The 27724-nt window shown below is 37.8% G+C and overlaps 1 protein-coding gene and 1 long non-coding RNA gene across 2 annotated transcripts; one reads left to right on the top strand and one right to left on the bottom strand.

Annotated features, from left to right (window-relative positions):
• Positions 1-3620: 3620 nt before the first annotated feature.
• On the bottom strand, positions 3621-26536 carry LOC129760571 (uncharacterized). The gene is made up of 10 exons (XM_055758229.1): positions 25791-26536; positions 25472-25667; positions 17371-17695; positions 17133-17310; positions 16724-17070; positions 10607-10659; positions 9092-9441; positions 4453-4928; positions 4210-4393; positions 3621-4041 (listed from the first exon to the last, which is right to left on the bottom strand). The coding sequence occupies exons 1-10, from the start codon at positions 25891-25893 to the stop codon at positions 3695-3697; spliced, it is 2559 nt and encodes an 852-aa protein (XP_055614204.1). The 5' UTR covers positions 25894-26536; the 3' UTR covers positions 3621-3694.
• Positions 13947-15085, top strand: LOC129739480 (uncharacterized). The gene is made up of 3 exons (XR_008735873.1): positions 13947-14394; positions 14498-14631; positions 14713-15085. It is a non-coding gene; the product is annotated as an uncharacterized LOC129739480 (long non-coding RNA).
• Positions 26537-27724: the final 1188 nt, after the last annotated feature.

Below are 27724 nucleotides of genomic sequence, written 5' to 3' on the forward strand. Positions count from 1 at the left end.
GATCTCCTGAAGGCCCACAACGTCCCAACAATCTTCTGGCCAGATTTGGCTCATGCCACTACTCTAAGGACGTGCTGAAGTGGTATGCGGACAATAAGGTCAATTTCGTGCCGAAAATGTTCAATCCTTCCAACACTCCGGAGCTCCGCCCCATCGAGAAGTACTAGCAAGGTTGCCGAAATCACAGAAAAATCTGTATTATCACAGAATTTTGAGCAAAATTTCGTCACAGAATCTGTGTCACAGATCACAGAATTTTTAAAATTTTCACAGAATTCACAGTTTCTCTAAATTTTGTACAGATTTCCAAAAATTATAAATTTTCTTGTCATTTTAAACTTTTATTTCTGACTATAATTAATGAAAATTTGGAAAAATGTTATGTAAGTTGATTTTTTTTAATTAAAATTGTAACAAATTTCCAATTTGTTGATATTTGACATGATTTCCCTATGAACTTCATAGAAAAAGCGTCACAGAAAACCGCCACAGAATTTTAGGTTCAAATTCGAGAATTTTTTTTGTCAAAACACAGATTTTTTTTCGGCAACCTTGAGTACTAGGCGATTATGAAGCAGCACCTTCTTAATTAAACGACCTAAGGTAGTGGAACTGAAGGAAGAGGAACGAAGGAAGTATGGATTTACATGCAAAAAACGGTTGATTCACAGGTTGTGCAGAATCTTATGGCCGGGATTAAGGCCAAAGTGCGGGCATTTGCGTATGGACTGTAAATAAAATACGAGTAAAATGGCAAAATAAAGTTTAATAGTTATTTTTCAATCCCTGAAAATTTGATGACAATCGGATGAAAACTCGAATTTTGCGAATCAATTTTGTTTGTGGCAATTTCATCGTGGACACCCTTTAGATCCAAAAATAATGAAACCCGAAAAAAAAGTTGGACCAACTTCTATAGAATTATGTAAGGTAGGGGAGATAAGCGCATAATGGCCACCTTAAAGAAAACGCTTATTTAACCATAGAGAACAGCTATACTATGTGGAATTACAAAATTGTTTCGTGTTCAGACACTAAAGTAGTCTATTGCCTAATCGGCTGAAACTTGACAAAGTAGATAAAAACGTTTAAAAACGCATTTTAAAAATTTTTTGCCGAAAGCTGAAAACCAGTCACTGTACACGGAAAAAAATGCATGGGTTTTTCAAATACAGGATCATGATAATTTTACTATGTCCACGATCTAGTATTTTCAACCACGAGTTAGTATTTTCTACCAGAAATCTGGGCTAAAATACTACGACATAGTATTTTTACTAAGTGAACTTTGGCAGCTCATAGTAATTCTCTAGTGTCTAAATTACCATGCGCATGATATTTAGATATTGCACAATTCGTGTTCTTGCAATTACTATGCGCATGGTCATCGTCTTTGGTGAAGTCCATGCAGATTGTATCGACGACAGCCGGACAGGGCCTTTAAACCGATACGCACCCGGAGCAAAAGTTTTTGAAATTTGGTCGACGACAGTCCGACGGGGCTCAACGACCCTTTGAATAGACGCACCCGGAGCCGGACAGCATCAGATTCGTTTGGTCGAAAAATGCATTTTTCAGGTGAGAATGTGCTTTTTACTTTCCCCTGCTTCTTGTTGGATAAGCAAAATGAACATTGCAACATAGATTTACTTTTTTTCTTAATTTGTTTTAGAGTTCTCGAGCTCCCCAATCGTAGGAAATTTGTGATGTAGCCAGGAAAGGTTACGGCACAATTGGCAAACGTCAGAGGACACTAGACTATTGGGACAAAGGATGCACATCGCCGGGCCGAGAAAAGCTGTCTTGCCGGTGAGTTAAATTGTTTTTTTTTATTAACCAACTGCTTATCAAATTAGCATACGGAAAAATTATACTATTTCCTATAATTAATTGTTTTCTGTTTTTTTTCATTTTTATTTCAGATGCTAAGTGTAAATTACCGAAGCGGTTCTCTTCGATATGAGTGAAGGGTGTGGAAAGTTAATTGAATATAAGAAAAAAAATTTATTTGAAATAAAATTAATATAATTTTGAGGCTCTCGAAAATATCATAACGTGGTTCTAATTGTTAGACAGGGAGCACTTTCGGAGTGGAAAGGAGAGAAACGAAACACAAACGCACTGTTTGAATGTCAAAACTGGAATAACTTTATTTTGCGTAAACCGCTTGTTTATGTTATGTTTGCATCATGATATTATCTCTTTCATTGAAAATTGGATTTCGTGCAATGTTTTGCAGTCGCAGTAATCCGTACAAAGGTTGACTGAAAAGAGGTTAGCGTGTAGAACTCCGACAGATTTTACACTGATTTGACAGGTCGCACGAATGTGCAGGTTCGCACAAATGTCGCAGTCATGAGTGCGCAGTCCAATTTAGTGCGCTGCGATTAATAAGATACAAATTTTAATAGTAATGCATTTTTTTTTAATGGATAACTGTACTTTTACAATGCACGTAGTAAAGAAACTCATCCTGTCATTAACAGTTTTACTAAGAATGCGGTCGACATTACTATGCGCAGCAAAAATCAACACATAATAATTTTAAGAACAAAACATTATTGACTCAAAAATATGGTTGCGTGTTGTTCATTTAAACCACGGATTTAGTAATTTTACTATGCTTTTCTTTTGAGTGTAGGGGCATAATGAGAACTCCCCCTGGGGCAGTACAAGAACCATTTTCCGGGGCACGATGAGCGTTTTCTGTCGGGGAATCTAGCAGCGAATTCGACTCGATGAAGTCAACTGCATAATAGAGCTACAGCTTGACTTGCTTCATCTGACGATTTGGCCTATTGGTAAGGTGTCGGAGAGGTAATCAGTAGACTCGAGTTCGATTCCTGGTCGAGGTGTTTTTTTTTTCATTTACCTTTCATTGTTACCATACCATTGTTATTTATTAATATAAATATTTATGCTTTTTCTACTAATTTTCATTCATCAAGTTCTTAGCTCCAATGAAATCAAAATAAACAAAATTACTCGGAAATGAAAAATGCTCAATTTCTATGAGTCCGACTGCGTTCAGCTAAAATTAGTAAAAGAGAACCGGTCTAAGCCATTTTTTTGCAAATCGGTTTCCTATTCCCTTATTAGTGCCGAGCAATATGGCGGAGTGCGCCAATAGTTCATTTCAATTCGTGATTTCAAATTCAAATATCTCAAAGTATGATTTAGAAGGTGACGAATTTGTGATAGAAAATTGTTTTACGAGCGTAAGTTTATCATGTGAAGTAGCCAATTGAAGAAGAAGGTGATTTTTGGGCTCTAAAACAATTGAGACGAATCAAAAGGATACGACGGAGGTAGGCTCCCTTTCCCTATCTATCGAAACAGCTCATCAATTTTTTATGAACACTTAACAGATCAATATTTTATATGTAAAAATAACATTAACCCTTGCTTAACTTTTCAATGTGTCATTAGTTTTTATCCTTGCAATGACTGACAAGACATTACATATTTCATTTGATCCATTTAACCAAATAAATGTGTTCAAAATTTCTCATTAAATAAATCATGAGGTAGTAACAAAGTGGTCCAACAAATCCCCTTTCTTCTTCTGAAAAATGTTTGACAGTTTGGTGAATGATATTTTTTCTCAAAATAAAGAATCGTTTGTTCGTTTTCAATGTACAATGCTGTGATAAAAACTTATAGATCACAATCGATGTCTTTTTCACTGGATCCTCTAGACATTGCTACGGGACCAAACGGTTTCCTCAATCCACTCAATGTAATGGGCCACCCGTGTATAGAGACCCGGTAGTTCGCTCCCGCACCCGAATCCAATCGATGTAACTCCAACAAGTTTATATCTTCCGTCTTCTAAAATCTGCAGCGGGCCTCCAGAATCTCCCTGGCAGGTGTCACCAAACTGGCCCTTCGTTTTTTGCCCCTTCGCACAGAGCTGTGAGGACAAGATTCCTTTCCTTATCCTACCGCTTAGTCGGCCGGCTCTTGCTATTGTTTCGTTGCATACGTTGTTTGGAACGGTTGCCAGTCCAACTGTCAACAGTAGGTCCGATGTTGTCAAATCTGAAATATGTACGTGTTATATAAGATAAGCCTTATTGTTATCGACTGTATCAGAAATAAATTGTTAGCTCAAGAAAACGAATGAAAAATAGGTTACGGACAGGACGTTTGCAATGAACTTCATCGTATAATGCATTGAGATGAATATTTAGTTCACTAATTAAGTACCTTCAGTGTTTGCGATTCCAAACCCTTCTGCTTTCATATCAGCACTGGTCGGAAGGTCCCCGAGTTTGTTGTACAGGCAAATTGGGCTCACATCCTCAACACCAACAACAGCTCTGTCAAGCTCTACCACAGCTATATCGTTGTATCTGCTACCGGTTTTATATTCTGGATGTAGATAATGTTTCTGAAAAAGAATAACCGATAAAATTCCGGCCGGTTTGAAAATTGCTAAACTACGTTTACCTTTATTCGTACCAATACACCTAGTTTACCCTTCAGATCAATAGTACCCAATCGGGCAACTATTGGCGAATCGCCTTCATTGAAACAGTGGGCTGCCGTGAGAAGAAACCTTTCGTGGATCAAACTGGCACCGCACCGATAGTTGTATCCTATTTCGGTTGCTTCATTAGCGTACCCCAAAGCGGCCATAAATGGGAACTCTCCGGGTTCGGCCTCCTCGCCTCCGATGACATGAAAGATCAATCTATTTCCACCCGTTGGCAATTTATTGCAGGCAAGTTCAACACGAGCTCCGACTGGCAATGGTTCGCTCTCTTCAACTTTGCAGCAGATTATTTCGATGTTATTATAGAACGTGCAGCCGACTCGTTGGTTGTATTGCTTCTGTTTGAAAACGGTTTCATTGTACCAGGCGCAGTCGAAGACTTTCGTACAGATTCCGGTAGTTCCGTCGCGAAGAGTACATTCGTCGTCCTCTGGAATGGAATCACATATTGTTACAGCTAAGGGAATACTCCAGTGTTTTTACACATTAAGGACCGCAAAGAAATCTAAGCCCAAAAACCCCAAAATTTGGCATTCTCTATCTGAGAAACGGCTGAACCAAATTCTTCCATCTTTGTATCTTTGGGTTAACAAAAGTGTTGGACACAATTATGTAGAAAAAAGTTTCTGTTTTACATTTGAGTTATGCTTCTCAGTGAAGCACACTTGCGTAAAGGGAAAAATCGAGATATCTCGTAGTTGCTCCGTTATGTGTTAAGAAGCTCAACGTATGATGTAATATTCAATGTACTAAATTTGGAGGCCATCGATCAAGTGATAATTCAGAAAAGTACCACTAGAGAAGTCAATCGAAAAAAAAAATTGAACGCCACTACAGTGCACAGGTACTATCTTTACAATACAGTATTAACCGCCTTTTTCTCCATGTCCTTCGCGTTCCTGACGACTTTGCTAAATAAATCATCGTCAATTATGTAGAAACGCTTACGTTCATCAATTTTTAACAGAAAATCCATCGAGGATTCTATCATATATGCAGGCTTGGCAAAAGTCATCATCATGAGGCGTGAAGCTGTGACTGTGAAGCCTCTTGGTCCGTCAAACTCAATTGACTGTTCCTTAACGACCAGTCACTTCGTTTGCCAGGCATTCATTCCCCAGTCATTTGAAGCTAAAATAATAACCTAGTCAAGCAATCGCATTCAAACGACCGATGACGAAAAAGAAACGCATTTATTATTATTGTTGCTCCTGCCAGCAAGCCGAAGACGACCGAAGAGGAACAAGAAAAGCATTTATTATTATTGTTGCTCCTGCCAGCAAGCTCGTTTTCAGTTTTTTATTGCTATTGTTGTTCTCTGCCAGCAAGTCGTTCAATTAGTTGTACCTGCCGTCAGCAGCGGATCGAAGTGTGAAGAGATTTGCCAGTCACTCTCAGGAGAAATTTTGACCATGTGTAGGAGCTTCGCCAGTCGATGATGGAGAAATGTTGATTGTTGTCGTGCTTTATCCGTCATGCGAGTAGTGAGGCTCCGTCAATTGAGAACAGTGCCGGGCGTTTGATGAAACAAAACTAGTCGCGTCAAGCGTGACGGGCGAAATTTACCATCACTGCATATATGTATTTGTTGATGTTGTATGAGGAGGGGTTGGATTTGGAAAAATTTAAGTCATTTAGAAACTATTCCCGGTCTTGAAAACGACTATACACTTATTTTCATGTCGATCAGTTCAGTAGTTTATGAAAATTGTTCGATTAGTGTTATATGTTTAGAATTTTTGTATGGGAGTCCACGCCCCTTTCCCTCGCCCTAAATTTAGAGGGATTTGAAAGTATTATAGAAACCATTACTGGTCTAGAAAACACACAAAAATTTAACGTTGTTCGGTTCAGTTGTTTCGGAAAATTGTTCAAATTATATTTTTTTTTGTTTCGATTATAGTCGTTTTACCATCTTTATGGCATTCGCGACTTTATCAACGCTGCAGTTAGCGGATCGCTATTGAAAAACTTATCCGGTACAACTGGGTTCGATGTTTACTCTTGGGCTCGAACTCGCGGACATCGGCACAGAAGACAACAGACTTGCCAGCTGAGCTATATCACAAGCCCAATTCAAATTGTATATTTTTATTAAATTTGTATGGGAACCCCCTCTCCCTCAATTTGGAGGGTCTCAAAAGTATTATAGAAACTATTTTCGGTCTTGAAACGGCTACACACTAAATTTAACGTTGATCGGTTCAGTAGTTTCGGAAAATTGTTCGAAATGTATCATATTTTTATTTATTTTGTATGGAAGCCTTTCCCTTCTTAATGTTCGGTCTTGAGGAGCATGAAAGTATTATAGAAACCATTTTAGGTCTTAAAAACGGCTACACTCCGAATTTCACGTTCATCGGATAAGTAGTTTCTGGAAATTGTTCGAATTGTTTCATATTTTTATTGTTTTGTATGGGAGCCTTCCCCCCCTAATTTAGGAGGTTTGAAAATATTTTGAAAACTATTCTGGTCTTCAAAACGGCTACACACCAAATTTCATGTCGATCGGTTCAAAAGTTTACGAAGACTGTTCGAAATGTGTCATATTTTTATTTAATTTTGTATGGAAGCCTTCTTCTCCTTAATTCGGAGAGGTTTGAAAGTGTTTTAAAAACCATTCTTGGTCTTAAAAACGGCTACACACCATATTTCATGTCCATCGGATCAGTAGTTGCCGAAAATTTTCCGAATTATGTAAAAATTCTGTTAGTTTTGTATGGGAGCCCCCGTTTTTTCGATTCGGAGAGGTTTGAAATTATTATAGAAATCATTCCCGGTCTTGAAAACAGCTCTACATCAACTTTCACGTCAATCGGTTCAGTATTTATTGAAATTTGTTCGAATCGTTTAAAATTCTTGTTAATTTTGTATAGGAGCCCTCTGTTTTTTGATTCGGAGAGGTTTGAAAGTATAATAGAAACCATTCCTGGTCTTGAAAATGGCTCCACACCAAATTTCACGTGGATCGGCTCAGTAGCATCCAAAAAATTTTCGAATTGTGTCATATTGTTATTAATTTTGTATGGGAACCTCTCCTCTTTCACGTCGGAGCAGTTTGAAGGTATTTTAGAAACCTCTCCGGGCCCAAAAACTCTTACATACCAAATCTCACATTGATCGGTAAAGTAGTTTTCGAGTGATATCTCATTTTTTTCGAATTCGTGAGATGGCCATGGGTGAAAAAATGGTTTAGAAATCAATTTCCCTATTCTGCATTTTTGGTATTGTTATTATTTCTACCTAAAATTGAATTTCGAAAACCCCCACCCATGCACTATGGGGTTTGAGGACTCAAAAAGTCAAAAACTGAACTTTATCGGATCGCTTTTTTATTTTACGAGTTAATAACTTAATATTTGACTAACATATTCCCAGTTTTTCAACTCATTATCTTGGATACTGAACGCACCACAGACATAAGATTTTGAAAAATTGAAAAATGTATATGATGAAGAAAAAATTTAAATCACAAATATTTCTATGGAGAACCTTTTTTTCTTAAATTTAAACTACTCCATATGAAAGCTTATATTAAAAGCTATCATTTGAACCATTAAAAAATTTTACACACTAAATTGATGTTCGATAAAATGAATAAATATTTTTTTTTAAGTCCAAAACTTTAAAGCCTTGCCAAAAAAAAATCCCTGCATTTCCCCGTACTCTTATCTCTTCCAAATAGTCAAATAAAGCTGAAAATATCATGCAAAAGGGTAATTATTACCCATTAATGAGTATAAATTCATCAAAGTTGATGTTGGTTTGTCAAAAAAAAAATGTTTCTCATGATTGATCCATCATTTCACACATTTTTCTCTTGAGTTTCATGAAATGTTTTGATGATATTTATCATTAAAGGATCAATTAGTCCTAAACCCGGTTTTCAAAAAATAAAATAAAAAGTAGGGTCAAAAATAACACCAAGCATCCTACTTTTAAAGTTTTTTATAAAAAAAATTGTATGAATTTATTTTAAGTTAGTAAAATAGTAATTTACATACAAAATTTTCAAAAATTACAAAATAGTCCAAAACACCTAATCATGCTTTTTGCCGCCTTATTGTATGGAACTGCCCCATAGTGCCATGGACGGGTCCTTCGAACGGGCCTGGTTAAAACCTAAAACAAAAACGATTTCCGGTTTGATTCAGATGCATCTAGATTGAGCGCAAAGTGCATTGTGTTCGATCGCTCATTGGATATTAACTATCGGCTTTGCTCTTAGAGAATGTTTTTCTGGTTAACCACAATTTTCACCGTTGTTCTGACATCGAAAAAAGTTGAAACGTGGTCTCTTTCAATTAACTGTTATTAAAAATAGAAGTTGTTAATTACTTGGAAATATGTTAATTACTGGTAAGCTTTTGATGTTGCGCTATTTTCAAGATCGTTTTACACATTACAACACTTAGATATACCTAAGTCTTAAATTACATAACCGTTTTTTTTTTCATCACATCGTCTCATAGAGTTTGTAGTGAAATTTTACCAAAGCCTTAAGATCTTAGTAAACACTTTTCCTCGTAATGTAGTATAAGGTGGTTGAGAACAACCAATGGTTAGATATTTTTCGGATTACTGTTGACTTACCGTCTAGAAAACGTTGCTGAGAAGACACCAACAAAAGATGAGTTGCGATAAGAACAGCAACCAGATGTAGCCGCAAACTTCGGGCAAAGGTCATCGTTTGAATAATTGGTTTTTCCACTTCGGGATCAGTTTTCCATTTACGATTCACCGTGAAGTGGGACGAGAAGAATTTTTTCAAGTATTCACGACAATTCCAATCCAATCCTAATCCTACACTTTTGCGCACAAAACCTGTTGCTGTCTTTCGTTTTTCTACTAGAATGCACGTCCGCGATCTTCTCGGTAGTACGAATAATCTTAAACTCAGCAAAAACAACAGAGAGGCGTCTGATTTTGTATTTAAATAGTACCTACTAAAATTAATCTCACTCTCGTTGAGTGTTAATCGATTCAAGCATTTGGCAAATCAATATGATTATTATTCTGACATATGCTATGATCATATTGCAAGCTGTTCAACTACACGTCTTTCGGAAAGGCACTCAACGAATAGATGTTTTTTTTTTGGTGTTCCTTTAACTTGTTTAATAGTTTCGGGTTTATTCAATGTTTGTTAAAAAAACATAAATTTTTCAACAAGTTTGCGTGGTAGTTACAGAGTGGTGTGCGAAATAATAGGTGCCACTAAGCTCTACACAAAATGCTTTCAACCCATGTAAATTTGATTCAATTTTATATGAAAATTCTTCCAGTTATCAAAATAAAAGGCCGAAAAGGTTCATATTAAAGCTCACAATAATAAAAGTCCGCAGAACAATTTGATTTTTGCTTTTAAAATTGATTTTAGACTTTAGAAATTCTTTAAACTTTTTTTGCAGAAGTCAAAATAACTTGGGGTCTTCGATGATTATATGATTTTGAACACACGACGTATTACTGGACACGACACTTTGTCCACGACACTTGAACTCGCTGTTTTCCATAGCTATGTTGTATGAACGATGTGCCATATAGTGAAACGCAGCTTGTTTTCGAGCACCGAAGTGATTGGAGTCAACTGTTAGATATGTAGCGATCAGTAGAGGTTGGTTTTCGACCATCTCAAATTTCACCATCTATTCTGAAGATGAACAAATCGAGGAATTGGAGCTTTCTTGTTTCACGGCAAATTTGATCGAACTGTGTTGACCGTTTCATACGTCCAGAGTTTGCGGGAGATATTGTGAATTTAAATAAAATTTTTATAAACGTCGCTGGTGAACTGGCAACAAAACACGGACTTCCGACAATCTAGTACTTCACTTTTCTTTGTTGGAAGTCGGAAGTCCGGACTTCCGAAGTAAAATTTAGTGCTGGCGCTGTTATATCGTTCTTTAACCGTGGCGAAGATGTCATCTACATATCGTCACCAAAATCGGGGGAAAAGTTTTTCCCTTTTTTTTCGAGTCGCTCATAAACAGTTCAGCTAGCAACGGGGAAAATTTACTTCCATGCTTAGGTCAAAGGTTTATTTGTAAACTTGCACGGCCAAGAAAGAAGTTTTGGTTCATACAAACCTCAGCTACGGTCACATACGCTTCTATGTTGTTTGGTGGTGCTCGACGTTGTTCTACAGGGTCCGGCAATTGCTACATTGAAATAAACATATAAATTGATCTAAACAACAACTTTTTATATCAAATTCATTCAATTTCTCTTGAAAACAAATTACTTTTTCAAAATTCACTGGTAAAGTTCGACTTGTTCGCCCTTGAGTCTAACCACTCGCCGCAGACGGTCGAGGAACGCATCGGATGAGGATCGCAGGTGTTCTTGTGGTACTTTATCCCAGGCTGCCACGAGATGCCGCTCTAGGACCTCCACACTTACATGTTTCTTAGAACAGACTTCGGCCTCCAACATACTCCAAACAGCGAAGTCCATAGGGTTCAGGTCTGGCGAACTCGCCGGCCACTTGAAGCTCGAAATGAACCCTGGAAAATGTTGTGCAATCCAAAGTTGGCTTTTCTTCGCTTTGTGAGCCGGCGCCGAGTCCTGTTGAAAAACCTAATCCCTGGAACCAAAATCTCGACGTGCTCACGGTTCGACGACATTCTGTAGAACTAGTTCCCGATATGTATTTTGGTTGATCTTCACTCCTTCAGGGACAAAAACCAGCGGAGTGCGGCCATCACGGGTGATTGCGGCCCAAACCATCACCGATGCTGGTTTCTGTCGTCGGGTGGCCGTCAGCAAGTCGGCATGGCAAACTCTGTCGTTCTACTTATTCACGGTGAAGAGTTTCTCGTCAGTAAACACGATATTCTTCAACCTTCCTTCCGCGGCCCTCTTCAGCAGCGCCTTCGCTCTTTTTAACCGTTCTTGTTTCGGCATCGCCGTAAGGTTTTGAACCTTTTGGATCTTGTAGGGCTTGGTCTGAAGTTTATCTTTCAAGATCCGACGGAGACTTCGATCCGATATGTTGAGATTCTCTGCCAATTTAGTGGCACTATGACGAGGATTTCTCTTAAGGCGCTTCTTGACGATCTTCGCCATGGCACCACAGTAGGTCGGCGTCCCCCACCATACCGTTTTTTGACACTTCCGGTCTCCAGGTATCTTTTAACTGTACGGTATACAAAACTTCTGCACACATTTATATCGGACAGCTCGCGAACTATGTCCTTCTGCCGTTTGCCAGCTAGGAACAAGGCAACCACAGCGCTACGATTTTGTTTGTGATCCATTTTCTGGATAAAACCTGATTACAAAAGTAACACTTACATCCAATGATAGCTTAGAATTAATGTAAACAAAGCGCCGAGCGCAGCATACATTTAAGAAGGTTATTGCAGGAACAACAGAATTACACGATCAAATATATCATATGAAAACATTGTATTAAACTTACCAAAATAGCATATAGCTACAAAAGTGGAGGCGATATATCTACTATGACAAGATTCCAACAATTCGTTTTCACCACAGAACGCAAAATAAACGATTTTAAGTAATTTCAGTTGAACGAAAAAAAAAATTACTCGGTCGAGATTTGAACTCCAGTCCTCCGAGTTCGCTGTCCGATATCTTACCACGATGCCAACTCATCAGTTGATATGAGCCTCGCTATAGCTCTAAAAGAAAAAGAGAAAGGAGAAAAAGCGCCACCTGGAGGAGGAGGAGTCGAGCAGCTAGAGGCGACAAATTGGACTGTAAGAACTACCGAGCGGTCACTGTCCTCAATGCCGCCTACAAAGTGTTGTCCCGAATCCTACTCCGCCGCCTAACGCCACAATTAAATAGATTCGTGGGAAGTCATCAGGCCGGCTTCATGGAGGGACGGTCTACGACGGACCAGATATTCACATTACGGCAAATCCTCCAAAAATGCCGGGAACACCAAGTCCCTACGCACCATCTATTCATCGACTTCAAAGCCGCATACGACACGATCGACCATAACGAGCTATGGAAAATCATGGATGAGAACGGCTTTTCCGGGAAGCTGACCAGACTGATCAATGCGACGATGGATGGAACGCAGTGCTGTGTGCGGATTTTGGGTGAATTGTCGAGTTCATTCGAATCGTGCAGGGGGCTTCGACAAGGTGATGGTCTATCCTGCATGATATTCAACGTGGCGCTAGAAGGTGTTATTCGACGAGCGGTGGGCGAAATGCGGGGCACGATTTTCAACAGATCCTGTCAACGTATCTGCTTTGCGATAACATTGATATGGTCGGCAGATCATCTGTGGCGGTGGAGGAGTTCTACCGCAAACTGAAACGCGAAGCAGGAAGGATTGGGTTGATGATTAATACGTCCAACACGAAGTACATGCTGGCCTGCGGATCCGAGACCGACCGAACCCGCTTGTCCAGTAATAACAAGGTCACGATCGACCGCAGACAATGACACCAGTCGTGAGATCTGGAGGCGAATTATCAGCGGAAGTCGTGCCTACTATGGACTCCACAAGCAACTGTGGTAGAGAAGACTTAGCCCTCGCACGAAGTGTAACCTATATATGACGCTCATTAGACCGGTTGTTCTCTACGGGCACGAGACATGGATATTGGTCGAGGAGGACCTGCGTACACTCGGAGTATTCGAGCGACGAGTGTTAAGAACCATCTTTGGCGGCGTACAGGAAAACAGAGTGTGGAGGCGAAGGATGAACCACGAGCTCGCACGACTCTACGGCGAACCCAGTATCCAGAAGTTGGTGAAGGCTGGCCGGATACGCTGGGCGGGACATGTTGCAAGAATGCCGGACGACTGTCCTGCAAAACAGGTGTTCGCTACGAATCCGGTAGGAACAAGACGAGCGGGGGCGCAACGAGCGAGGTGGTTAGACCAAGTGGAGCGTGATCTGGCGAACGTGGGGTGCCCGAGAAATTGGAGAACGGTTGCCATGGACCGAGTGAGTTTTAGGAATTATGTTCGTCAAGTTATGTCATGAGACGGTATACCATGTAAATAAAAAAAAAATAAGCTATAGCTCAATAGGTGAGATTTTATTTTTACGAACCGGTCCAAGGAAGAAAGGGAGAGGCCGGATAGAGTGTCGATTGAAGGACCGCCCATTTATCGTAATTCAGTTCACATTTAGATGGCTCAAATCGTTAATCGTTAATGCGTAATTTTACAGGAAATAATTTTTGCTGTGTATTACGATTTCATGTCAGCTGGGAGGGGTCGTTCAATACTGTTTCGTGTGCAACGAAATAATTACTGTTGAAGTAATGTAGCAGTTCAATTGCCGGACCCTGTATAACGGAAGCCCTGATGGTAGCTACTTTACTTCCACATAACTGACGCATGCATGAAATTCACGCAAATTCTTAGATAATATTTATGTCGTTTTTCTCGTATCTCCTAAGTGCATATTATTTTTGGTGTTCGTTTTCATTCACTCGTCGGTATCAAAATAAGACGTTGCAGCGTGTTTTTGCAGATGTAAATGCCATGATCTTAAAAAAAAAGATCCTTATGCGCAACATATAGCTTTCAACTAGAGCTTTCTTCAGCACCAAGCAAAACTTTTTTGGACATTTGGTAGCTGGCCTATAGTTTTTTCCGAAGCATGTTTTTGGATTTTTTCTTAGACTTTGAATACACGGTAATTTTAAATTATTCAGATACTGATTTGTTTTGGTTCAGGAGCCGCACCATGTATGAAGGTAAAAACAACTGAGTTGGAATCCTTCAAAATTTTGAGTTGTTTTCATCTAGCAAGCTCCAAACCCTGGGACTTAGCAAAGACGCACATTTTTTCGAGCAAAATATATAAAAACAACTCAGAGAGATCCAAAACACAAAATGATTGTTTGGATGCGACGGTCTCAGCGCACTCAGTGCGGGCAGTTGTCGGAAAAATAATGGTAAGTACAACTTTTAATTAAATAATAGATCCTGTATTATACGATATATTTTATAAATGATCACAATTTGTTTTTTTTCTTGTTCTATTTCGTTTCCCTTTAGGTTAGTTTCCAATGGATGCGGCGCAGCTTTTCGTCACTGGAATCGTTGGAAATTTTGGTTGAACAGCAGATGCCTGAGAATGTGTTTAAAAGAAAATGCTACTGGTCGTCACAACGATGAAAAACAGACAAAGGGTAAGATTTTAAAATTTACGAGCATTGTTTATTTTCAGCATACTCAATCTAGTTTTTCATCTCCACGTCTATTCCCACCAGATGCCGCAGGGGAAACTTTGTTTTCATCAGCATCAATTATCGTTCGTCGAACCAGAACATTTCGATGGTGGCAATGATGGGGACGATGGCAGCGGCAACTTCACTCCCAGGGCAGGCAGTCGAGTTGGAGGAAGCCGAAGTCTTCCAAACTCAAAATCCGCAAACATTTGCCACGAAAACAGAATAGACCGTATTGCCTACGACGGAAGTGGCGGCGACAGAAGTTTGCGTGACCGAAGAGAAGGCGGGCGATCTAATCGGTAACCAAGGGAAGAACAGCCAGGATCGGTACTATCAGAAAATTAAGCATCAACAGCAGAAAATAATTGATGCCACTCACGAACTTCGGTGAAAAATACCAGAATAAACATATTTTGTGACATTCGTTTTCATTAACTTTAATTCGAAATTTCAATAAATTTCTTTAAAAACATAGTTCCTTTCGAAATCGTATCAAAATGTTATAAAATTTTGAGTTGTAATGATTCAGATCGTTCAGACGCTCCTTAAAAATTCCTGATTGAAAACAACTCAGAATTCGCGAAAACCTCTATAATTCATTTTTGAGTTGTGCCGTTCTAATCAAAATTTGAGTTTTCCCAGTTTTGGCGCATTTTGAATTGTTTTCCTTCAAATCTGAATCGTGGAGAATTAGAGTGTAGGTAACTTATAAGTCAATAGTTGTAGCTGATTATTGTTTGAAAACCATATTTGAGTTACATAACGAGATTTCTGAAACTATTAATTCTGTTCAAATCGATTCAGAAACAAGAGAGATAATTGCGGTTTTAGTCAGTAGTAGCACTCCAAGAACTCTAACGGGTAATATTTCCTGAGCTGATGTCCGTGAGTTCGTGAGCCCAAGAGTTAACATCGATCACAGTTTCACCGGATAAGTTTTTTCAATGACTATCCGCCAACTGCATCGTTGATATAAGTCGCGAATGACATAAAGATTTTAAAACGACTATAATCGAACAAAAAAAATCTAACGGGTAAAAAAATCTGGGACGGATGAGGTTAAAAGACCAGGCTTAAAAGAACTGCAAAAATATAAGGAACGCCTTGGGCTCTATCGCTTCAAAACGTTGCCGACCCCTATGCCTAACGATTCTTCATATCGGTATCGAATTTTGAATACGGCGAATGCGCCAACTGTAAACAAATCCATATTATCACATAAATGCGTTAAACTCTTTATTTTACATCCGAAAACATGATCTCCTTTTAATTTTTCCTATTTTAGTGAAGTTAAATTTAATTTTTTAAATAAGGCGAATAGCTTTTTCTATGAGTGTGTAATCCCACAGTTCATTCGCCCATTTCCCCTCAAAATTTCATCGCGAACAAAAGGGCCAATAGTTATTTCGAGATGGAAAAAGGGCACTGAAGTTTTTGAAATTTGTTTTCCCAGGACGAGGAGAAGCACAAATCAGCATTTATAAGATCGTTGAATGTGCTAATGTGTTAATGTGATCATTTGGACCCGCTTTCAAGCCGAAATTTGCTTGAATATTGCTTCTTTAATGAGTGATCCAAAAGGCGAACAGTCATTCTGCAATTCAAAAGGGCGCTCCAATTTGTCGAATGAACAAAATGAGAGCATTAGTCTGTGGTAAAAGGGCCCACAGTTATATTTATTAATTTTTTGAAGTAATTAGTACGGAAAAGCTATATTGATCGTTCGGGTGATGAAATTAAATCAATTTGAAAGCATTTTAGCGACTTATTTAGGAAAATGATTGTACGCAGCTAAATAGGAAATTGATTTTATTTTCTGAAACTTGGAATGCGTTTTTCTCAAAACAAAGGTCTTGGCGCATTCGCCGTTTTCAAAATTCGATACCGATATATTCATCTACATCTGATTCCAAACGCAATGTTTCCGTACTGTTTAAGACGAATTTGTAGCACTCTGGAAAGGTATTCGGATTGTTTTTCTTCTGTAAAAAAAAATTCGTGCTGCATTGGACTAGACTGTATGTTTACACTGAATTCATTCATTCAGTGCAGCACTATTTGGCCAAACTATGGGTTCGATCCAATCCACAAATGCCGCTACTCGAGTGTAAATGCTTGCCGCCCCTCCGCACCCTAGCCCGAAGGACGTGACTCCGACCAGGTGGAACCTATCATCCTTGCTGTAATGAAGCGGCCCTCCAGAATCTCCCTGACAGGTGTCCCCTATTCGGCCGTCCTTGGTGCGGGTGCCTATTGCGCAGTACTGGGTCCGGGTCACGCCAGCGGAAAGCTTTCCACCGTAGGAACCCAGCTGCGCTCGATAGTCTTTGTCACATTTGTCAATCGGGACAGATTTAAGCTGCACCTTGAGCAGAACATTTGACCGAGATTCATCAGCTGCAGACGAGAAACGGAAATTATATTACAACCTATACATTTACTTCAATTGAACTATTTACTGTTTGTCAGCCCCCATCCAGATGCTGTTAAGGTCTGCGAGGGTGGTAGATCTTGTGTGGCTGTATGGAGACATGCTCTTTTTACATTGTCATCATATTTGAATGGAGTTGCAACTTCAATAAGAGCAATATCGTTGTATTTACTTTTACCGGTATATTCTGGGTGGGAGATGAATGCCTGAAATAGAAATGTTGAACTTCATACATTTGGTACTAAATGTTCACAACAATGACCTACCTTGAGCTTCGAATCTTGGATGCCATCAGGATGTTCAGAATGTTCCAATTTTAGCGTTCCCATCCTTGCTATCACCGGTCTATAATGTGGTTTGATACAGTGGGCAGCAGTCAGTAAAAATCGATAGGAAATCAAACTTGCTCCGCATTCCCATGAATAACCACTGGGACCCACATCATTCCCTTCGTAGCCAAGTGCGGCAATGAAGGGAGTTTCGCCATCATCTGCCTCTTCCCCGCCGACGATGTGGATCGCCAAATGAGCGCTGCTTTGAAAGTTCCGACAGGCTATGACTGACTTGCGTGCGGAATCACGTGAACCTAAACTAAAGACATTTTACGAGTTATTTGATGTTTGACGCAAGATACAAAATATATTTATTATTCAATCATTTGATCTAAACGGGTGCGATGCACTAAAGCAAAAACATAAAACCCAACAGTGGAGAATTCTTTCATTATCTCACAATTTGCGCCTGGGTTTTTAGATCTTCCCCAAAATTGAAAATTTGAATCATTTTTACGACTTAAAAACACATTTATTTTTTTCAGATTTCTAACAATTTTAGTTTTTTTTTCCTTGTAGGGGAGAGCCCACTGCGACCAGTAGTTGATCTATTGTGATATTTACCCCGCGTTTCTATATGCTTTCAGGTTCACCTGCACTATTGTGAATTTTAATAAAATTTTTAGAAACGTCGCTGGCGAACTGGCAACAAAACACAGACTTCCGACAATCTAGTACTTCACTTTTCCTTGTCGGAAGTCTTTCGGAAGTCGGAAGTCCGGACTTCCGAAGTAAAATTTAGTGCTGGCGCTATTATATTGATTGGAGTGACAGTTGATTGCTGACTAAGCACTTTATCCCAATCGGGTATGATATCAAAGATGTATGATATAACCTCCTTAGGGCTGATATGCAACCATATGTCTTGTGCGCTTATTAACTTTGCCCCAAGTACACGCTCTCTCCTATTTAGGAGGGCGCAGCAGTTGCATAGAAGGTGCTCTGCAGTTTCTTTTTCGAACCCGCTGAACCGACAGTCATCGTTTTGAATTATGTGTATCCTTTTGAGATGCTGTTTTGTTGGACAATGTCCGGTCAAGAGACCTGTGTAAGTACTTAACTTAATTTTAGTTTACAAGTTAGAATCGGTTAGATTTTTTTGTATATAATATAAAACTATATTTCAAAGTTACATAATTCTGATATTTTTCAACGAAAATCATAAAACAGCAGATCAAAACGCGTTGAAATTTTATCAGCTTTACAAAGAGAATATTTAAAAAAAATCAAATTATTGACCTTTAACATGATAAATTGTAAATTTGAATAAGCTTTAACGGGTATAAAAAAAAACACCGTTTTCACGATTTTTTTCTAGAGCTATCGTTCAAACAAATGTATTCAAATTTTTTGCATTATACAAAGCATTGTTAAAAGAACATTTAGTATTTTTTTCGTAGAAAAATATTGAAAAATGAGCCGGTGACGGAGCACTTTCGAGGATGCTTTTTAGAAAACAGGATTTGCGGTGGACACTGTATCTCAGTACAGAATCATCTGAAGTCAAAAAATCAGAGCAAAATATTTTTAATAGATGTTTTCCTGGACCCCAACGTTTTTATTTAACTTAAAAAATTTTTTATGAAATTTTTGTGGCTGTTTGAAATAAAAACTACGATTTTTCACGAAAAAATTCGCCATTTTTCACCTGTAAAAACTCCCCAAAGTAAAAAAAAACAAAAAAGAAAAACGTTGGGGTCTGGTATTTTATATGTAGAAAATATGTTCCAAATTTGAAAAGAATCGGATAAGTTGTTTTCAAATGACGATGTCCACGGACTTTAAAAATGTGCTTTCGAGAAAAACGCGTTTGAAATTTCTGCTCTTGCTTTCTTGCAGAATTAGATAGAAGGAGATAAAGGCCTATAACTTCTACAGTTTTGCTTCAATCGACTTGAAAATTTGACACAACATTCTTGAAATGTTTTACAATAAGAAAATAAAAAAATAAAAAAATCGATTTTTTTAAAGTGTTAGACCCTACCCCCCCCCCCCCCCCCCCTTAAATACATGGAATATATGATTTTTGAATTATTGCATATTTATGTTTTTATGGTTATCCGGGGGAATATGTTTCAGAAAAAGGCGTTCAAGTGAAGCAACTTTTCTTAAGACCTCATGATTTTGTTTTCAAATTTTGTTTAACAAAATGCTAAACGAAACTTTTATCTTCATATTGATATCCTATTTATGAATATCGGTCAAGAACAGGCCGAGTGACAACGATTCTAATTTAGGTGTTTTTTATACTGAGCGTGGGGTTCGTTGTTTCGCTGTTCCAGCTCTATGTGAAATGTTGATGCGCTTGCAATCAATTGAATGCCAGCCCTTCAAGCATAGTTATTTTTATTCATAGAAACCATCAAAAGATGACTCCTAATGTAAATAACAATCGCTCCGAAGAAACTAGTATGATAAAATTTGAAAGAAAACTTCTACAAGCAAATCAGTCAAGCAATCTCTCGTTTGTACCCAGCAGTGTTGCGGGTTTATTTGAATTGCCTTCAATGCCAAAAGACGTACCTTCATTAAATTGGTTATAACTTCGTTGTCTGGAGAGATAATAAGTTACGGTCTTCGGCAATGTTGTTAAGCGGAAAATTTCCTTTAAGAAATTTATAAATTGGCACATAAAGGGTTGAATGGCTCGGTACCAGAGTAAAAAGAAAAACCATGTTCGTTTTTCAGTACAATATTTTAAATTTTCCCATACAAACCTAAAAGTCCAAATTTACTCATGTAAACGTTACTTAAAAATTCGGCTAAAAATCATGGATGAGTTTTAGGACAAAACGAAACTTTTAAGACCCCAGGGTTTGAGAAATTCGAAAATGACCCCAAATCGACTCAGTCTAGTATACACGGAGTAAATGGTAAATGTTTCCCTAAATCTTTGGTATCCCTCTCTTTTTCCAATAGAGAGATAGATTTTTATTTGAAAAAAAAAAACACCCTTCTTCTAATACAATTTTGTTGGCATAACTTAAAAATTAATCAGGCAAATGAAATCAAATTTTGCATGGGAAGATACGAGATATGGGGGTACGAAATACGTTTCTAAGATTGTTATAAAACCTTCCGCCTAGCAGAAAGGAGAGGTAAGGAGAATAGAACCAAATTTGATATGAGAGGGTATTTTCGAACGTAAAAAGAGGTATGATTATAAGAAACGCCTGCTTCCTTCAAGTAGTTTAGGTGGAAAAGGATTTAAATCTTATTGTTAAGCGCTTATCAATCAAAAAAGAACCATATATTAAGAGAGAAGTTGTTTCCATACGAATAAATTAAGACACTCCGTGTTTTCAGGGCGATGTAGGTAAAAATACATGTTTTTTTTTATTTTATTATCAAACAAATAGAGCCACATGCAGTAAGTGACGTTATTTAGATACCAACAATGTTTTTATACAAGTTCGTGGGCCCTCTCCACTTTGGAAGAATATAAGGTGGTTAAACCAAATCATTAAAACATACATTTTGGCATAGTTAGAACTCATGAAACATACAAACTAAAAGTAGAAATTTCAGATCCTAAATATCAAATTTAAAGGTCAGGTTACACTAAGCTTGCCAGATTGCCCGGTTTTATCCGGGTTTGCCCGGATATTTGATGCAAAATTTCGAGAAAGTCCGGTCCGGCCCGGTTGCCCGGATATCGTGAAAAAAGTCCGGATATTGCCCGGGTTTTTTCACAATTTTCACAAAGAGACCAAAAAAAATCAAAGTTTTTGAGTAAGTTTCAGCAAAATCGATTATCGGTATGGAAATTTTTAACGGTTGTTTCAAATAATTTCGCTGATTTACTTTTATAAACCTTTAAATATTTAAGTGTTCCAAAAAGTTGTTGGAAGTCTGCAACTACATTAATAAAATATTAATTTCGATTTTTTTTGCATTTTTTCTTTACTTTTATATATAATAACACCTAAATTTTGCCCGGTTTTTGCCCGGTTTTTGGATTTGAAAAATTGAAACCCATGCCCGGATTTTGCCAGGTTTTTTTGAAAAAATGCCCGGAATTGCTAGGCCCGGATGGTAGTGAAAAAAATTCTGGCAACCTTAGGTTACACTAAATAAGATAAAATCATATTTTATTGCAATTTCAAACGCCAGTTACCGTTCTCATTTTAAAATAGTTGTTTCTGATTTGTGTGAAAAAATGATAACTACAACTACAAAAAAAAATTAAAAATTAGATAATTCCAACATTTTTCATTTATTTTTGCAAGGTGTAGCAAAGCACACCGGGTCCGCTAGTTACAAAATAAAAGTACCGTCAACTGGGGTCAGGCAAAACCTTTGAACTTCAATGGCTTTTTGAAAAACCACTGGATCGGAAATTTAAACATTTTGGGGTATTTTGGGGAATTTAATAGACAACTATCGGGCTTTGTCCGGTTGGGAGAAAATCCTGACTCGAAGCTTGGATTTTCATTTCAAACTAAAATTGGAAGCAATTTCCATATTAAAATCTTATCACTTCGGAGCATGAAAAGAAAAAAAATCATAATTACAAACCATTTTTAAAATTTGGATTTGAAATTTAAGCTTTGAACTCTTATTCAGATTTGGAAACACTTAAGTTTCATGATGGTGAAACAGTCCTCGCAATTTTCATTCAGATTCACAGGTTAAATTACGAATGAATTATTGAAGAAAGATATGTATTGAAAACAAAATGTATTCAGAATCCGATTGAGAGATTTTTGTTTGAAGGTTATGATACTAATTTCGCTTTTTGGTTTATAATTCTTAGATAATTATTATCTTGAATTCAGATTCAAAAACTTTTCTTAAACTCAGGTTGAAAATGCAGGAGATCGCAGTTTCACAATTTTGATTCGTGATTTAAAATTAAAATTATATACACAGTCAGAATCAATTTGGCAATACAAACCAGATGTAATCACAAAAATAAAATAACATTTGGATGTATTCTGAAGATTTTATTCTATGAAAAGTTCAGATTTTAACTTAAAAAATATACAGGATTCTTATTATGAACTAAATAAGTATTGTATTTTTGTGTTGGCCATAGAACTTGTACTTAATCTTCAATTGGAAACTCAGCTGAAATATATTTTATCGGTTCGTTGTTCAACTTTTTATATTACAGACTCTTTAAGAACAAAGTTTCAAACTAATAAATCTGATTTGAATCACAAAATCAATCTCTAACCAATGCTTAAAATGATTATAGGTGTGGCTAAAAATAATTAGCTTATAGTTTGCTTATTTTATTGAATACATAAAATAAAAGAGAGCTGCACCTGGAGTTTCGAGTTGCAACACAAATATGACTTAAATCCTTTCGTTCCCTCTCTACACTGTAGAGCGTGGGGTCTATAACAATCGTAGAAACATATCTCGTAACCAAATACCTTTCCATGCCATTTTTCATTTGTTTGCTTCGTTGGCATTAATTGAGAACTTATGATAACAAAATTGTATTGGGCTCACCTCCTTTCTCCTATGTACCTACTCATTGAGAGGAGGATGGTGTGACAGATAATCATAGAATCATATCAAAATGATTTTCCATGTTAAGTTTTGTCCATTTCTTGAATTTGTAAAAAAAGGTAAATATAAGCTTTCCTCTTCCCTTCCTGTATTCCCAATTCTATTCTCCTACTCCCAGAAAGGAATTGTTTCACATAGAAAAGTTTCTCGTATTGAAATACCATTTCATGCCAAATTTGGTTTTATTTGCGTAGTAATTCTTGAGTTATGCAAAAACTTGAAAGGAAGTACAATCTTCCCTTCCGTTCTCCCCCATTGAAAGAATGAGAGCTTAATGTTTATAAAAGTATTTTTCGCACTCAAATGCTTTTTTATGCCAAATTTAGTTTCATTTGCTCGATTAATTCGATTAAATGTATGGAAGCTCTCCTTTCCCCCTTTATATCTTTCCGCTGGAAAAGGTGGGGCTCCAATTTATAATAGAAACATTTCTCGTATCAAAACACCCTCACATGTTAAATATGGTTCCATTTGCTCGATCAGCTGTCCGGTTATACTGAAAATTGTAAGGAAGACCATTCCTCCCCTTTTTCACCCACCTCTCTGAAGGAATGAGGGATACCAAATATTGATAGAAGCATTTCTCGTACTCAAATATCCCTGTCCTGTCGCTTTCATTTCTCCCCGCTGGAAGAAGGAAGGGATCTCAAACAATTATTAGAACATATCACGTTCCCAAATACCCGCCCATGCCAAATTTGGTTCCACTTGCTTAATTAGTTTTGCAGTTTTGAAAATAATTATAAAAGAGGCCTCCTCCTCCCCTTTATATCTCCCTACTGGAAAGAGGGAGGAGTCTCAAATAGTCATAGAAATGTTTTTCATATCCAAATACCCTCCCATGCCAAATTTGGTTCTATTTGCATAATTAGTTTTTGAGTTATGTAAAAAACTATGAAAGAGGCCCCCTCCCCCTTTCTACTGGAAAGAGGGAGGGGTCTCAAATAACCATTGAAATAGTTTTCGTATCCAAATACCTTCCCATGCCAAATTTGATTCCAGTATCTTGATTAGTTTTCGAGTTATATGAAAAATTGTAAAGTAGTTCCCCTCCCCCATGCCTTTTACCCCACTAAGAGGAGGGAGGGGTACCTATTACTCATAGAAATATTCCTCGTTCCCAAATACCACTCCATGCCAAATTTGATACCATTTGCTTGATTGGTTTTTGAGTTATGCAAAAAATTGTCTTTTTTTGGCAGGCCCCTTGCCCCTTTCATGAGAGAGGGAGGAGTCTCGGACCATAATAGGAACCTTCTCCTGCCCCCAATACCCCCACCTGCCAAGTTTTACGCAAATCGGTTTGATAGTTTCTGAGTCTATAGGGAACAGACAGACAGACAGACAGACAGGACAGAAATTCATTTTTATATATATGTATAGATATATTAATATTAATATTAATATTAATAAGAGACACTGCTTCGAACATTTTGACACAGCATTTACAGTGATGAATATCACCCTGAAAAAAGTTACGCCATTTATGAAGTCTAATAACTTTTTTATCATAAGTGGAATTGAAATGCAGTCTTCGAATGAAATATTTGTCATAGTTTAGGCCGTTTTCAAAAGAAATCGGCTGAAGGAGAGTTATTGATGAAAAACTGGATTTTCATGTTCCTCCCGAACAAAATGTCTCAAAATTCCATACAAACTTTAGGCTCGTTGAGCGACCCCTTCCCGTGATCCGATCTGGTCCAAATTTGGCGTGAGACCTTGTACTAGGTCAAGGATCAGCCTGCAGCGCATAACATTTCACAAGCTTAAAATTCCTATACAAATTTGGGCAGTCTACTACACATGTTTTGCTTTTTTATGTATGTTCAAGCAAAAATGTTATAAGAAAATTTTGTCACCGCTTCACACGCCCCCTCCCCATGAGCCGGTCCTTCCTACGGCCCTGCTCAGATTAATTCTTATTATTTAAGGACTTGGAGAAAAGGGGTTGGTAAGGTAACGGTATCACGGAATTCTATCTTACCTACAGCAAGAGGAAGCTGGGAATCCATTTTTCAGTTATTGTTCCAAAATACCAGAGAACTTCTGTCAAATAACTTACCTCTGACCTCAGATTTTCAAGGCCTGAGTTTTCTACGAAGTTCACAGTCACGGATTAGGAGGTAATTGTAACTGATTTAAACAGTTTTGAGCACTGGCGAGCATCATCTTCAGAAAAAATGAACAAATTGGTTATCGAGTGGTCTGCACAGACCCTCATGGCAGGAGAAAACTCAAGTTATCGCCAATTTATACCACAATTCAAAAAAGTACCGTTTTAAAGTTTGGTGAAAAATCATCGATTGAAAAAGATGTCGTGAAAAACTCTTAAGCCCCGTTAGATTCATTCTCTAAACTTTGTGTCCAGATTTTTTCGCGAACAGGCCCTAGCAAAACAAATAAGGTTAAACCACAAAATATCGTTCACCTCTTTGGCCTATTCGTTCGTCTGTTTTCTAAGCTTTTGACTTCTATTTTCATGATCACTTTTTTCATACTATTTTGTTTCACCTACCTGTTGTCCGTTGTAGCTTTCACCATCGGCACAACCGGGCAGCAGATGATTTCGTCATCCCGGTTGAAGCCACATCGAACCACGGACCGGTACGGGATCAATTTCTTCCGTGCCACATTTGTCACAAACCATTCACACATGGGAGAGGGCCTGCAGGTGCCATCGCTGCCGTCACTCATTTTACATGCATCGTTTTCTGAAATTAAGAACCCCGATGCAGATTTATGATGAATAGATGAGTTCCTTTATAGAGTTCAACACGTGTTTGCCGTTGGAGTAGCAATCATTGAAACTTTTTCACGACATTTATCCTACTCACCGTACAATTCGTCGGCACCTATAATTTTAAAGCTCAATGAAAACGTAAACAGACACACAATGACCGTTATAGCCATGAATCCGTAACAATTCATTCTTAACATTTGTGATTCAACTCTCTTGTTGGCATAACGCGTGTGCTAAATGATCACTGTTCTCACTCCGGCTGCGATTGATCGTCCTACCTATATGGAAATATTCGTCAAACTTCGAGAATCTTTTGTCGTTGTAGGAGATCTAAATGCATCAGCTGGAGGCAGCTATCAGAAGCCGGTTGTGGCGCACCTTTTTTTTTTTTTGAAAAAAAAAAAACCGGAACCTAGCACAACATGACACGAGCCCGTAGTCGTGAATGTTGTTCTGCGCTATTATGATCACCGTAGAGCATCGTAAACCGCAACTATATCGTCCGTATCAGAGAATGAATCAACTTCAAGATGAGATGAGATACGAAACCGGTTTGCGCCAAGAAGGATCGTCTAAGATTGTCACTTGTGTCACCAGCAGCAGGTAGTTCTGAATCTTTCTTCTTCTGCTAATCTATTGATGGGCAACCATTTTAGGAAAACCGGAAACCTCGAAAAGATCACTCCACCCGCCTGTTGATCCAACTTCAATAAATAAAACTTCAGCTTTACACACTCGTTACATTACCACTATCACAGATAAACCAAATTAGCAATGATCAACAATCAACAACAAGAAAAAAATGGATAGCCACGAGAGAAATTCCACGATGTTCTTTTCCGTTCAAATCTTAGACTAAGACTAAAAACGATCCAGGCCGTGAACCAAACCAGATTGCGTGGCGTCGCTGTACTTGCAGGATTCTGCTGCAGGTGTTGTATGTTCTGTTGTATGACAAAAATTTGTCGCTCATCGTGCATTCGCTCAACGGAAATTGGGATGCCAACAGAGGTGTTAGTTTTGTTGCGTACTGTGCTGGTAGAAAGTTTGGATCAACCTGTTTGAGGTTTCGGTGACTTAAACGCAATCGCAGTTTTTAACACTAGAAAGACCGCACCAGTCAAAATGACTGGTTTAACACTTTGTTTGTTGAATATATTTTAAATACTTCGTTTTAAACATTTGCAAAAAATACGAATTTTCATGAATTTTGAATCTCTATAAATGTGTGTATTTTTTATTTCTCTAGCTATTTTAATAAGCGGACCATGGACTTCACCTGGACCGGACCGTGAACAGTCAAAATGACTGGTAAAATTCACAACCCTATAACTCAAATTACATATATTTTTTTCGCTTTCTTTTAGTTTTATTCGCAATCTTCATTCAAAACAATGATCCCTAGTTAATTTTTGGTGGGCAGAACTGTGTCATTCGTTATAAAATTATTGATTTTTGAAGCGAAGTCATGAACATTTGTGGAAAAAGTTCTCGGATTGACCGCTTTGTGGCTTTATTGGTCTGTTTTGTTGCTCAACTATAATCAAACTTTCTGCCAGAATTTGGCGAAATTTCTTTGAATTTTGCGAAAGTTATGTTAAATTTGATACATGCCCTTCAAGTAATTTGAGTAATTTTAGGTTATGAATATCTTTTATACTAAACTAGTATGAGTAAAATAGTTATGAATGTTGCATTCATTTATTCATATTCGAAGACATGAATTATGAAAATGAATAATTTAAATGATATTTAAATTTTTTTTATATACCTAGAGTGAAATAGTTCTCAAATTGCTTTAGAATACAAAATATTTTTGAGTGAGATGTTGGGAAACGAGAATATTTAAATCAGTTTAAATGTCACATCACGGATAAAAAAGTCTACTAGTTGTTATAAAAATTCATATGGTTGCCTCTTCCATGCCAATGATTTTCAATTCAACGTACCGTTTTACTTGATCAACATCGATATCTACGAACAAATCAGCGTTGCTGTATAGTTGTTTTGGCTATCGAGGGTTTCTCA

This window comes from Uranotaenia lowii, chromosome 1 (genome assembly GCF_029784155.1).
Source record: "Uranotaenia lowii strain MFRU-FL chromosome 1, ASM2978415v1, whole genome shotgun sequence".
Taxonomy (NCBI): domain Eukaryota; kingdom Metazoa; phylum Arthropoda; class Insecta; order Diptera; family Culicidae; genus Uranotaenia; species Uranotaenia lowii.

Coding starts and splice junctions, on each gene's coding strand:
- LOC129760571 (XM_055758229.1), bottom strand. CDS start 25,893: ATGTTAAGAATGAATTGTTACGGATTCATGGCTATAACGGTCATTGTG. Junction 17,071..17,132: donor TGGATGGGGGCTGACAAACA/GTAAATAGTTCA, acceptor TCTCGTCTGCAG/CTGATGAATCTCGGTCAAAT. Junction 10,660..16,723: donor TAGTTTGGCCAAATAGTGCT/GCACTGAATGAA, acceptor ATTTCAATGTAG/CAATTGCCGGACCCTGTAGA.